The 12,993-nt window shown below is 48.0% G+C and overlaps 1 protein-coding gene across 9 annotated transcripts in view; it reads right to left on the minus strand.

Moving 5' to 3' along the window:
- The window catches only part of EPS15L1 (epidermal growth factor receptor pathway substrate 15 like 1), a 93,656-nt gene extending 82,824 nt beyond the window's left edge, over window positions 1–10,832 (minus strand). For 5 of the 9 annotated variants that reach the window (XR_001889527.1, XM_017893705.1, XM_017893700.1 and 2 more), the window contains exons 1-6: window positions 10,586–10,624; window positions 10,300–10,389; window positions 9,436–9,483; window positions 5,676–5,771; window positions 4,840–4,902; window positions 1,366–1,491 (exon numbers count right to left, since the gene is read on the minus strand). Coding sequence is in view for 8 of the 9 variants with exons in the window: in XM_017893705.1 (XP_017749194.1) it covers window positions 1,366–1,491; window positions 4,840–4,902; window positions 5,676–5,693 (207 nt within the window). In the remaining variant the exon portion in view is untranslated. Of the gene's footprint in view, window positions 1–1,365; window positions 1,492–4,839; window positions 4,903–5,675; window positions 5,772–9,435; window positions 9,484–10,299; window positions 10,390–10,585; window positions 10,631–10,815 lie in introns of those variants that run through there. The other 4 variants (XM_017893704.1, XM_017893703.1, XM_017893701.1 and 1 more) reach the window with 2 other exon arrangements.
- Between the last annotated feature and the right edge of the window lie 2,161 nt (window positions 10,833–12,993).

Raw genomic sequence — 12,993 nt, forward strand, 5'->3', positions numbered from 1 at the left:
TTTTTTTTGAGACAGAGTCTCGCTGTGTCTCCCAGACTGGAGTGCAGTGGCGTGATCTCGGCTCACTGTAAGCTCCACCTCCCGGGTTCAAGCCATTCTCCTGCCTCAGCCTCCCGAGTAGCTGGGACTACAAGCGTCCGCCACCTCGCCTGGCTAATTTTTTTGTATTTTTTAGTAGAGACGGGGTTTCACCATGTTAGCCAGGATGGTCTCTATCTCCTGACCTCAAGTTATCCACCCGCCTCGGCCTCCCAAAGTGCTGGGATTACAGGTTTGAGCCACCGCGCCCGGCCCTGTATTTTTTTTTAGTAGAGACGGGGTTTCACCATGTTGGCCAGGCTGTTCTCAAACTCCTGACCTCAAGTTATCCACCCACCTCGGCCTCCCGAAGTGCTGGGATTACAGGCGTGAGCTACTGCACCAAACCAAGACTTTTTTTTTAAAGAAAACGCATAAAATTTTTCCTAAATTTGCAGCAGAGTTGAAAATACTTTTACCTTGAGCTTTACAGGAAGAAAAAGAGTAATTAACAGTAGAAAAGAGCCAGGCATGGTGGTATGCACTTGCAGTCCCAGCTACTCGGGAGGCTGAGGCGGAGGATGGCTTCAGCCTGGCAGTTGGAGACCAGCCTGGGCAACATAGTGAGACCCCATCTCTAAAAACTCAAAAAAGAAATAAAAAAGGCCGGGTGTGGTGGCTCACGCCTGCAATCCCAGCACTTTGGGAGGCCAAGGCAGGTGAATCACGAGATCAGGAGTTCAAGACCAGTCTGGCCAACATGGTAAAACCCCATCTCTACTATAAAAACAAAAATTAGTGGGGCGTGGTGGCATGCACCTGTAATCCCAGCTACTCGGGAGGCTGAGGCATGAGAATAGATTGAAATGGGGTGGCGGAGGTTGCAGTGAGCTGAGATCACGCCACTGTACTCCAGCCTGGGCGACAAAGCAAGACTCCGTCTCATAAATAAATAAATAAATAAATAAATAAATAAATAAATAAAAAGATACACACACACATTCCCACATTCAGCACAATGGAAAGGGGGAAAGCCCAGGCTGGGGAGCTTAAGACTGAGCTCTACTGGTCCCGAAGCCCCAGGCAGCAATTTCACTTCTGAGTCCACCTCCTCATCTGTGAAGTGTAAGGATTCTAGCACCCTCCCCAGGGGCTGCGTGAACACTGTAAGCCACGCCCTAGGAAGCCCTGAGCCAGCTGGGGCGGGACCCACAGGAGCGCTGATGAAGCCCCTGATGGCACAGGGAGAAAACAGGGCGAGAGCCCCGTAAGCACCGTGGGGAAAGAGAACAGTGGCACACAGCAGGGACACCGAGTGCGGAAGAACCAAGCCCGCGGCCCACTTACCCGGCCCAGGACATCAAGAGGCAGCTTTGAGTTCATGAGGACTGGCTTGACTTTGTCTCCAGAGAGCAAACCATTGATGGGTAAGAGGCTTTCAAAAATCCCATCAAATTTGGCCTTTTCTTCCACCTAGTTGGAAAGAAATAGCCCGAGTAAGTAGGAGAGCGCACCTGTGTGAGTGTCCAGACCGAGCTCTGACCGAAAGCCAAGTGAAAGTGGCCATGGACCCATCATCACCCTTGGCTAAAAGCACAAAATGATCTTAGAACTGTCTTGGCCCCTTCCAAAGTGAACACATGCCCTGAAGGAAATAGCATTATGGCGACCTCAGATCTGGGAGCCAAGGTCCTCAGGAGGGAAGCCCTGGCCCCGGGCCTTGCCCTTCATCCTAGCTGCTGCCTGAGTGGGGCAGGAGTCTCCCATGGTGGGGCAGTGTCTTTGCAGGGAAACACAGATCAGTCTCACCTTCCTCCAAGAAGCCCACTTGTACCAAAAAGACAAAAGTGTGAGCAGATGTTATTGCTTGAGCAAATAATTATCAAAATCAACTTTAAACAAGTACAGGAAGCCCTCTGGTTTTTTTTCTTTTCTTTTACTTTTTCTTTTTTTTTTTTTTGAGACAAAACTCTCGCTCTGTTGCCCAGGCTGGAGTGTAGTGGTACAGTCTCAGCTCACTGCAACCTCCGACTCCTAGGTTCAAGCAATTCTCGTGCCTCAGCCTCCCGAGTAGCTGGGATCACAGGCATGCGCCACCACACCCGGCTAATTTTTGTATTTTTTGTAGAGATGGGGTTTCACCATGATGGCCGGGTTGGTCTTGAACTCCTGGCCTCAAGTGATCCGCTTGCCTTGGCCTCCCAAAGTGCTGGGATTACGGTGTAAGCCACCAAGCCCGGCCATATACAGGAAGCCCTCAATTTCTAATGGTAAATAAATTAATACATAAATATGAATAGCTCTTCATGAACAAAGGGAAGGTGCGGCATTAGGATGCGGAGTCACAGTTCCTGCTGTTCTGAAAGACACAGCGCAGGCAGCCCGTAAAAGAGGCCATGAGTGAGGCAGTGGCTTCCAGTCTGTTCCGTCCTCCAAAGGAAAGGAGGCCCACAGCGAGTGGGACTCAGGGAGAGCAGGCCTCTTGCAACCTGCTTGGCCACACACTGGAGCTATTGGGAGCACTAAGAAAACACCCTCAACACATGTCCATCGACAGATGAATGCATACGCAAAGTGAGGTAGATCCAGACAGTGGAACATCCCTCAACCACAAAAAGGAAGTGAGTTTTGACACACGCTACAATGTGGACAAACTCTGAGGACAGCATGCTAATTAAAATAAACCAGACACACACAAAATACAAATACTGTATGAGGCTGGCACACTGGCTCATGCCTGTAATCCCAGCACTTTGGGAGGCCAAGGTAGGGGGATCACTTGAGCCCAGGGGTTTGAGACTGACCTGGGCAGCATGGTGAGACCCCATCTCTAAAAACAAAAAACAAAAACAAAAACTAGGCCAGGCGCAGTGGCTCATGCTTGTAATCCTGGCACTCTGGAAGGCCAAGGTGGGCAGATCACTTGAGGTCAGGAGTTCAAGACCAGCCTGGCCAACATGGTGAAACTCCACCTCTACTAAAAATACAAAAATTAGCTGTGTGTGGTGGCACGTGCCTGTAGTACCAGCTACTCAGGAGGCTGAGGCAGGAGAATCACCTGAACCGGGGGTCGGAGATTACAGTGAGCTGAGATCGCACCACTGCACTCCAGCCTGGGCAACAGAGTAAGACTCCATCTGAAAAATAACAAAAAACCAATACCACATGATGCCACTCATAGGACGTCCCCTCCTCCCTAGGCATATCCATGGAGACAGAAAGCAGAATGATGGGTGCCAGGGGTTGAGGGAGTGGGAGGTTCAGGTATAGAGTTTCAGTCTGGGAGGATGAGAAAGTTCTGGAGATGGACGGTGGTGATGGCTGTACAACATGAATGTACTTAACATTCCTGAACTGTACACTTAGAAATGGTTAAGATGGTAAATGTTATGTGATGTGTCTTTCAGCCACAATAAAAACCTTTTAATTTTTAAAAGAGAAAAACCAAGACAGTGCCCTCAGTCACAGAGATGAGATCACTGGCAGACACCGCATGCTCTCACGGCTGCTGGTGCTAAGAAGCTGAGCACTGCAGGTCTGTCTCGGGGGCCCGAGATCCTCTCCTGGCCATCAGACTTGCTGACTCAGTGCCTTCAGAAGCCCAGGAATGTTCACAATGGAAACAAACACTTGGCACTCCGGGCTTGTTCTTTCTGACTGTGGCTGTGAATGGAATGCAGAATCTCTCTTGACCATAGTCCACCCCAATTACAGCGCCTGGTCCTGCGCTCCCTGACTCCTCTCTGTAAGGTCCCCAGGCCCCTCGTCCCAGCTCTTCCAGTGAGGCCTGGACATAACCCCTGCTGGAAAAGAGCCATCACATTTTAAATAATAAGATCTCTTGGCAGTGTTTCCCATGACAAAGTAGCTCTTTTTCAAAGTCCACACAATGCGCTGGGTGACAGGGAGAAACCCTTCACCACAGTGATTGCCACTGGCAAAGTGCTCGATGACAGAGGTGACTGCATGACTCCTCGGTCACATGACACATCTTTATGTCCTCTCCCCGCACAGATGCCCCCACCCAACCCACGACCTCTCCAAGAAGGGAACAAACCAACCGTGTAAACATGGGACACAGGTACTTGGGACCTTTGCTTGATAGCAAGTGTTACTCATGTCAGGATTTAAGCCACAAAAACGTGAGGAAATGTGACAGTCTGAAACTGAAGGGAAGGTGAGGAGGCCTCACGTTATCTGGAGGGACCATGCTCACTTCCTTTAGCAGGAATTCTGTACTTAGAAGACAGCTCTCATTTTTTTTTTTGTCTTTCTGGAAGCAGTAGCATATCTTTCCAGCCACAACATCCTCTGTTTTAAAAATAACACTTCAAGTGCTGAGAGAGGCTTTTCACAAAGCAATCAGAACATCAGGGAGGAAAGAATAGTAACATGCAAAGTGGCTGGAAAGAAGCGAGAAAGCAAGGAACACATTTGGGGGTCCACGTGCTTGCAAGCTCTCACCGTTTCCTCTTCTATTCTGAATAACCAACACAAGCAGCAAAAACCACAGAATGTGACCTAAAGATGCAAGATTCAAACTGCAGTCCTTTAATAATCCAACTCCTGACACTTAGTTGTCCCGGTAGGCAACTCCCAATTCCAGTGAAGGGCCATCGCCTTTGTAAAAGGTGCTCAGAAGAGGCGTTTCATCCGAGTGCTACGGCCATTCACACTAAGACAGAAGAGCTGACAGAATCATCCTATAAAATGTTCTGAACAACATCAAGCTAGAACAATTCCAGAACAATTCTAGAACAACTGCTGGAACAATTCTATCTGAAGGAGAGCCAAGGAGGGACCTATTTCCCGTTCACTTACCCTCACAGCCCAGTGGGCCTCTGCAGAGGGCGGTGTGACCATCAGAGGGCTGCTGGTGTCGTGCTGAGAAGAGAGAGAAACATTCCTTTGTGGCTGGCACAGAATTAAATCATAGGTGGGTGGGTTTGCTGAAAAGGATACACGTTTCAAAGTGCTTTCAAAAAAGGGAAGACTTCAACAAGTTAAACACAGAATCATCACATGACCCAGCAATTCCACTCCTATGTATTGACTCAAATGAATTAAAAACGGTTGTCCAAACAAATCCTTGTACATGAATGCTCGCAGCAGCACTATTCACAACAGTCAAAAAGGTGGAAATAACCCACATGTCCACAGAGAGATGAGTGGATAAAGATGTGGTCCATCCTCTAAATGGAATATGGAAACACTGATCCATTCTACAACATGGATGAGCCCTGAAAACACGATGCTGAGAGAGAGGCCAGACACAAAAGACCATGTTAGAGAATTCCATTGACATGAAATGTCCAGAACAGGCAAATCCATTGACAGAAATAAAATTAGTGGTTGCCAGCGACTGGGAGTGGGAGACAAGGAGTGATTACTTAATGTGGATGGGGTCTCCTTGTTGGGGGATGAAAATGTTCTGGAGCTAGACAGAGGCAATGACTACACAACGCTGTAAATGTACTAAATGCCACTGAAGAGTTCACTTTAAAATTATTAATTTTCTATTATGTGAATTTCACCACAATTAAAGGGGAAGGCTAGAGAAAACATGGAAATATACACGCAAATACACACATGCACATACACACGCACACACATCTGGTATTAGAAGAATGTCAACTTGAAGGACTTTGGACACTCACAAATTTAGGTGGTGGCATGCTCAAATTCAGATTGCTCAAGGTAACTTCATGGCCACTCTGTGCACAGGCCACCAGTCTCAGTGCAACATAGAAACCCTGCAAGTCCAAAGAAAGGGAAGGAGTAAACAGCACATCGCCAGTGAGGGTAGGGGAGCTGTCTCTAACGGTAGGCTTCAGGGAAAGAGGACGTCCACTTCAACAATGAAGACTGTCCATGCAAAACCCCTTGGAGCATTGGGCTGAACTGGACTCACCTTGGGGATATCGCTTAAATTACATTAAAATGGACTTGTCCTGGCTGGGTGCGGTGGCTCACGTCTGTAATCCCAGCACTTCGGGAGGCCAAGGCAGGTGGATCACCTGAAGTCAGGAGTTCAAGACCAGCCTGGCCAACATGGCGAAACCTCATCTCTACTAAAAATATAAAAATCAGCCAGGCGTGGTGGCAGGTGCCTGAAATCCTAGCTACTTGGGAGGCTGAGGCAGGAGAATCCCTTGAACTCAGTGGGTGGAGGCTGCAGTGAGCCAAGATCATGCCACTTCACTCCAGACTGGGCAAAAAACAGCAAAACTCCGTCTCAAGATGAATAAATAAAATAAAACAAAATGGACTTAGGTTCCACTGCATCTGAAAATCTGTAAAATTTCAGATGCAAGCATTTTCCAAAAACTACAAGCTCCCAACATTTAGGAAGTGTTAGGTTGTGTAAAGCAACAAAGTTAACATGGTTAAGGTGACGAATGATGGACCAAATATGTGCCGAATTTGTGTTTGTTTGTTTTAGAGATGGGGTCTCACTCTGTCACCCAGAGTGCAATGGCGCAATCACAGCTCACTGCAACCTCAAACTCCTGGGCTCAAGCGATCCTCCTGCCTCAGTCTCCTGAGTAGCAGGGACCACAGGTGTGCACCACTATGCCCAGCTAAGTTTTTATTTATTTTTTTAGAGGTGGGATCTCACTACATTGCCCAGGCTGATCTCAAACTCCTGTCCTCCTGCCTTAGTTTCCTGAGTAGCTAGGATGAGAGGTATGAGCCACTGCACCTGGCTAGGTGTTGAATTTTTTAAAAAGCAGTCTGAAATACACATGGTTGGTCAGAAACTCGTATCTGTGGTTCACCACGATCCCCTCGGCCTCACTGAACGGAACATCCCCTGCCCATCCCCAGCGGCCTGACATGGACCCCACCTTGACACCAGAAGGAAGAAGTTGAACTAGGCTGTCAGATGCCTCCCCTCCTAACCCAGGACCCACCACACACAGGCTCAGTGGACTTGTGAGGCATCACCTAGCTTCAAGAGTGTTTTGTTGTTTTTTTTTAAATTAACTGGCCTAAGAACATGGATACTTTTAAAGCTATAAATACTGTTAACAGTTTTAAAAGTGTCTTCCAAGAGATAAGTGCTAGGATCGGCCTTTCTCAGCCTGCTGTCCTCAGAAGCTCCTGTAGAGTGTAGAGGATCATAAGAGGGTGTTGAGAAAAGGGGACCTTTCATTCCTGCAAGGTCTGAGAAAAGAGAAAAATTAATAAATAAATAGCAAACAAAAGGGGATTAAGTAAGTTTAGGGGAGGCTGGGCGCAGTGGCTCACGCCTGTAATCCCAGCACTTTGGGAGGCTGAGGTGGGCAGATCACGAGGTCAGGAGATCGAGATCATCCTGGCTAATATGGTGAAACCCCGTCTCTACTAAAAATACAAAAAAAACCACAAAAAATTAGCTGGGCATAGTGGCAGACACCTGTAGTCCCAGCTATTCGGGAGGCTGAGGCAGAAGAATGGTGTGAACCCAGGAGGCGGAGCTTGCAGTGAGCTGAGACTGGGCCACGGTACTCCAGCCTGGGCGACAGAGCGAGAATCCATCTCAAAAAAAAAAAAAAGTAAGTTTAGGGGAACTGCATTAAGTCAAGTCAAATTTCTTTTCTACAGGAATTCTCAGAAACTTTAACATGCAGACATGAGGCTGGGCACAGCAGTTCACGCCTGTAATCCCAGCACTTAGGGAGGCCAAGATGGGAGGATTGCTTGGGCACAGGAGTTCGAGACCAACATAGCGAGACCTTATCTCTACAAAAAATAATAAAAATTAGCCAGGTGTGGCAGTGCGTGCCTGTGGCCTCAGGTACGTGGGAGACTGAGGCAGAGGATCACTTGAACTCAAAAGGTCGAAGCTGCAGTAAGCCATGATTGCACCACTGCACTCTAGCCTGGGCAACAGAGCAAGGCTCAAAAAATAAAAACTAAAAATAAATTTAAAAAAATAAAAAACACATGCAGATGTGCACCATGAACCTCAAAGAAGGGAGGCACAAGTGAAGGGGGCTTCCTGACAGACTAGATCACAAGTCATGGCACAGCACAAACAAGGTCCCTTCCAACAAAACGGCCATCTGCGACCACTTAAAATCACAGGCTGAGTATTCCTCATCCCAAATACTTGGGATCAAGAGAGTTTCAGATTTCAGATTGTTTTGTTTTTCCTCAGATGGAGTTTTCACTCTGGAGACTGAGGCACGAGAATCTTGTGAATCCAGGGGGCAGAGACCGCAGTGAGCCAAGATCATGTCACTATACTCCAGCCTGGGCAAGAGTGAGACTGTCTCAAAACAAACAAACAAACAAACAAACAAAAAAACTCTGATTAAGGCCTTTAGTTAAAGTTACACAAATGTCTATTTTGTTACATTAATAACACCAATGTGGCTGGGCGTGGTGGCTCATGCCCATAATCCCAGCCCTTTGGGAGGCCGAGGTGGGTGGATCACCTGAGGTCAGGAGTTTGAGACCAGCCTGACCAACATGGTAAAACCACATCTCTACTAAAAATACAAAAATTAGCCAGGCATGATGGTGCTCACCTGTAATCCCAGCTACTCCAGAGGCTGAGGCTGGGGAATCACTTGATCCTGGGAGGTGGAGGTTGCAGTGAGCCAAGATTGCACCACTGCACTCCAGCCTGGGCGACGGAGTAAGACTCCATGTCAAAAAAATAAAAAATAAAAAATAAAAAATAACACCAATGTTACTTTCTGGCTCTGATCACTGTGCTGTGATTATGTAACACGCCATCACTGGGGAGAGCTGGCAAAAGATACGCAGTAACCCTCCAAGCTATTTGTGCAACTTCCAGGAGAGACTGGTCCAAAATAAAAAGTCTGGACAACACTTTAATCACATGTAAGGTTACAAAACATTAAAAGAAAAATAAATAAATAAATAAAATAAGCCGGCCGGCGCGTGGCTCCAAAGCCTGTATCCCAGCACTTTGGGAGGCCGAGACGGGCGGCATCAACGAGGTCAGGAGATCGAGACCCATCACTGGCTAACAACGGTTGAAACCGGCGCCCGTCCTCTCTAAAAAAAATACAAAAAACTAGCTGGGCGAGGTGGCGGGAGCCCTGTAGTCCCCAGCTACTCCCGGGAGGCCTGAGGCAGGAGAAAGGCAATGAACCCCGAGAGGCGAGCTTGCAGTGAGCTGAGATCCGGCCACTGCACTCCAGGCTGGCAACAAGCCAGACTCTGTCTCAAAAAAAAAAAAAAAAACACAAAACAAAATAAAAGATACACTCGCCATGAAAGATGGCTCCAAGTGTTTAAAAGACCTTTGTTTCAAAATGAAAACTTCCAGTGTTAAGTTTGACAGCTGTGCTCATGCTAGTAATACTTGACAGTGGAGGAATGTGGAAGGAGCCGTGGAGGTCACCCAGCCTGGGGGCTCTGCCCAGCCCCTCCACTTGCTCTGTGTACATGTGTATATACCTGTTTGTCCAAGAACCCTTTACCTTCTGGGTCAGCCAAGTCCCATATCTGTGGAAACACAAAAATGCTCATAAGCATGACTGCTGATCACTGTCCATGTGTTAACAAAAACCAGAGTTGCCACCACCCGACCACCGGCCTTGCAGGGCAGGAGTGACTGTCCCCAGGTTGTTCTGCAGATGAAGAGGCCAACTCAGATCAGGTGAATGATCTGCCCAGGAGCACACAGCCAGTCAGCGGCAGGGCCCAGAGGACATCCAGATGCACTCAGCTCCCAAGCCAATGGTGTTTATGACACCCTTCTTCCCCCAACAAAAGTCCACAAGTGGCCAAGTGCAGTGGCTCACACCTGTAATCCTAGTACTTTGGGAGGCTGAGGTGGGCACATCACCTGAGGTCAGGAGTTTGAGACCAGCCTGATCAACATAGTGAAACTCCATCTCTACTAAAAATACAAACAATTAGCCGGGTGTGGTGGTGGGCGCCTGTAATCCCAGCTACTCAAGAGGCTGAGGCAGGAGAATCACTTGAACCCGGGAGGAGGAGGTTGCAGTGAGCCGAGATCGCGCCACTGCACCCCAGCCTGGGCAACAAGAGCGAAACTCTGTCTCAAAAAAAAAAAAAGTCCACAAGCTATCAAGACCCCAAAAGTACTCGGGTTTCTTGTCTGCTACCAAAGTAGTGGTGGGGGCTGCCACCTGGGCGTTTGGATCCATCAGCTGCAGCCTGAGAGGTCTGCAGTGACCAGGCCACTCCCCAGGAGGCCCAGCCCCATGCAAGGAGGCCTACACAGGCTGGCCCTGACCTGCGGGGGAAGCTGTGAGGGCAACCACAGAAGAGAAATCACTATTCATCTTCACATACCTTCCCAAGGATAATGTCCGAGAGGCCAGACTTCTTTAGAAAAAGCGCAGCTTCACTCGCCCCCACCCTCCCTGTGTATGCTGGATCGACCTGAGATGGGAGAGCAAGAGGCAAAATAACTTTTCAGCAAATGCAGCAGCAGGTGAAACAGCACCCGCCACGCTGACTGTCCGCTGACAGTGAACAGAAAAGGACAAAAGGCTGCTCAGCCGGGCTTCTATTCTGTACTGTGCTTTCAGCTCAGGCATGCTCTAGTTCCATCTGAAAAGACATCAGCTAAACTCACCTGCTTGTAGTAAGATTCATACAACGAATTTCCAGTGGGAATCTGTAAATGAAACCACAGATATTGGTCAAAAGTGAACGCATCCCCTTGGGGAAAAAAAGGGTTGACCCCTCAATTTTGTCATGACCAAAATAGATGATGATAGTTAAGAGTCAAAAATGTATGCACTTTATACATCCTCTGAACACAGAATTAAGTTTATCTTCAGACACAGATATTATTATGCTTACCCGACTTAGAAAAAGTAAGCTTAATGTTCTTGAATAAATCCTAATTCTAGGGCAAACAATCCAGTCACTCAGGAAACAGCAGTAGCAGCCCAGTGTCAATTTCCATTCCTGAGCAAAGGGATTTCAGCTCCTGGAGAGCTCAGAGGGAAAAGACACTCTATCCTCTGAGATTGTTCTTTGGCTCCGGAATCAGAAAAGAAGTTTCCACATATCACCGTGAAATACCGGGCCCGCAAGCTTTCGACCGGTTTCCCTGGCCTGGGTCTGGTTCTCTCACCCATCCCATCCATCCTCCTCCAGCTATCTGAATGCTCAAAGATGCGCACTGACCAGCCTGCGCCCGGAGAGCACTGGCCAGTGACTGTTCCCACCACAGCAGGAAGGAAGTGTGGTGTCCTCAGCTTGGCACTGAAGATATTCCACTTCCCAACACCTCAGGGCCCCAAGATATCGCTGTTCAGAGGTCACTTCCCCATCTAGGGTCACGCAGCTAATCGGGGCCACCAGAGGCCACACCTGGATCCAGCCTGGCTGGCGGCTGAGTCCAGACACTTCCCACCGTGTCCTGACCTCTGCCAGAGGTCTCCCAGGAGAGAGAAGAGACACTCAGGGGAGTGTGCCAACCTGGTGGGGAATTATGCAGCCCCTGAAATGCTGGCTGTAAAAGTTTACGTGTATTGGTATTACAAACCTGCCACTGATGTAATAAGCGATAAAAGTGAAGAATGTTGGCCGGGTGCGGTGGCTCAAGCCTGTAATCCCAGCACTTTGGGAGGCCGAGACGGGCGGATCATGAGGTCAGGAGATCGAGATCATCCTGGCTAACATGGTGAAACCCCGTCTCTACTAAAATTACAAAAAACTAGCCGGGCGAGGTGGCGGGCGCCTGTAGTCCCAGCTACTCAGAAGGCTGAGGCAGGAGAATGTCATAAACCCAGGAGGCGGAGCTTGCAGTGAGCTGAGATCCGGCCACTACACTCCAGCCTGGGCGACAGAGCGAGACTCCGTCTCAAAAAAAAAAAAAAAAAAGTGAAGAATGCACAACGACGCCTAATTATACAGAATGGGTGTGTAAACAGCTAAAGAGAATAGACCTGGGAGGGGAAAAGAGGACTGTCTTGGGGGCAGGATTACAGTATTTATCAAACAAATTCTCAGACTACTGTTGTACGATTTCTCACGATGAATAAAACCAGGGGGACGTAGGCTCCTTCCAGTTATGGTCATTAGATTTGAACCAATATGCACCCACCACTTGCATATTATTGTGCTACAAAAGGTCACTTCAAGCTAAAAATAATGCCCGGGCCGGGTGCGGCAGCTCATGCCTGTAATCCCAGCACTTTGGGAGGCCGAGGCAGGCAGATCACCTGAGGTCAGGAGTTTGAGACCCGGCCAACATGACAGGGTGAGACCCCATCTCTACAACAAATACAAAAATTAGCCAGGCGTGGTGGCGTGTGCCTGTAATCCCAGCTACTTGGGAGGCTGAGGCAGGAGAATCTCTTGAACCCAGGAGGCAAAGGTTGCAGTGAGCCAAGATCGTACCACTGCACTCCAGCCTGGGTGACAAGAGGAAAACTCTGTCTCAAAATAAAATAAAATAAATAATAATAATGCCCGGATTAGGGTCAGCTTCTCTGGGGGACGCCAACACCTGTGAACGTATACAGAAGTAAAAGTTGTAATCCCAAACAGCACTTTGGGAGGCCAAGGCAGGCAGATCACGAGGTCAAGAGTTCAAGACCAGTCTGGCCAACATAGTGAAACCCCATCTCTACTAAAAATACAAAAAATTAGCTGGGTGTGATGGTGTGTGTCTGTAATCCCAACTACTCAGGAGGCTGAGACAGGCGAATCGCATTAATCCGGGAGGCAGATTGCAGTGAACCAAGACAGTGCCACTGCACTCCAGCCTGGGTGACAGTGCGAGACTCTATGTCTCAAAAAAAAAAAAAAGAAGAAGAAGAAGTGAAAGTACAGAGAAAATTACCACGACAAAATGAAAATAGAAGGAAAATAGCATAAAGATCTGAAAGGGGAGAGGAAAAGTCAAAACAAAAGAAAAGAGGAAAAGAAAGGGGAAACACTGAAAAGCCAGAAAAAATTAGAATAAAATGAAAAGCAAGAAAAGCCAGAGATTTAGGAGCCATCTTTTTTTTTTTTTTTTTTTTTTTT

This window comes from Rhinopithecus bieti, unplaced genomic scaffold (assembly GCF_001698545.2).
Source record: "Rhinopithecus bieti isolate Rb0 unplaced genomic scaffold, ASM169854v2 scaffold_23826, whole genome shotgun sequence".
In the NCBI taxonomy this organism is placed as follows: Eukaryota; Metazoa; Chordata; class Mammalia; order Primates; family Cercopithecidae; genus Rhinopithecus; species Rhinopithecus bieti.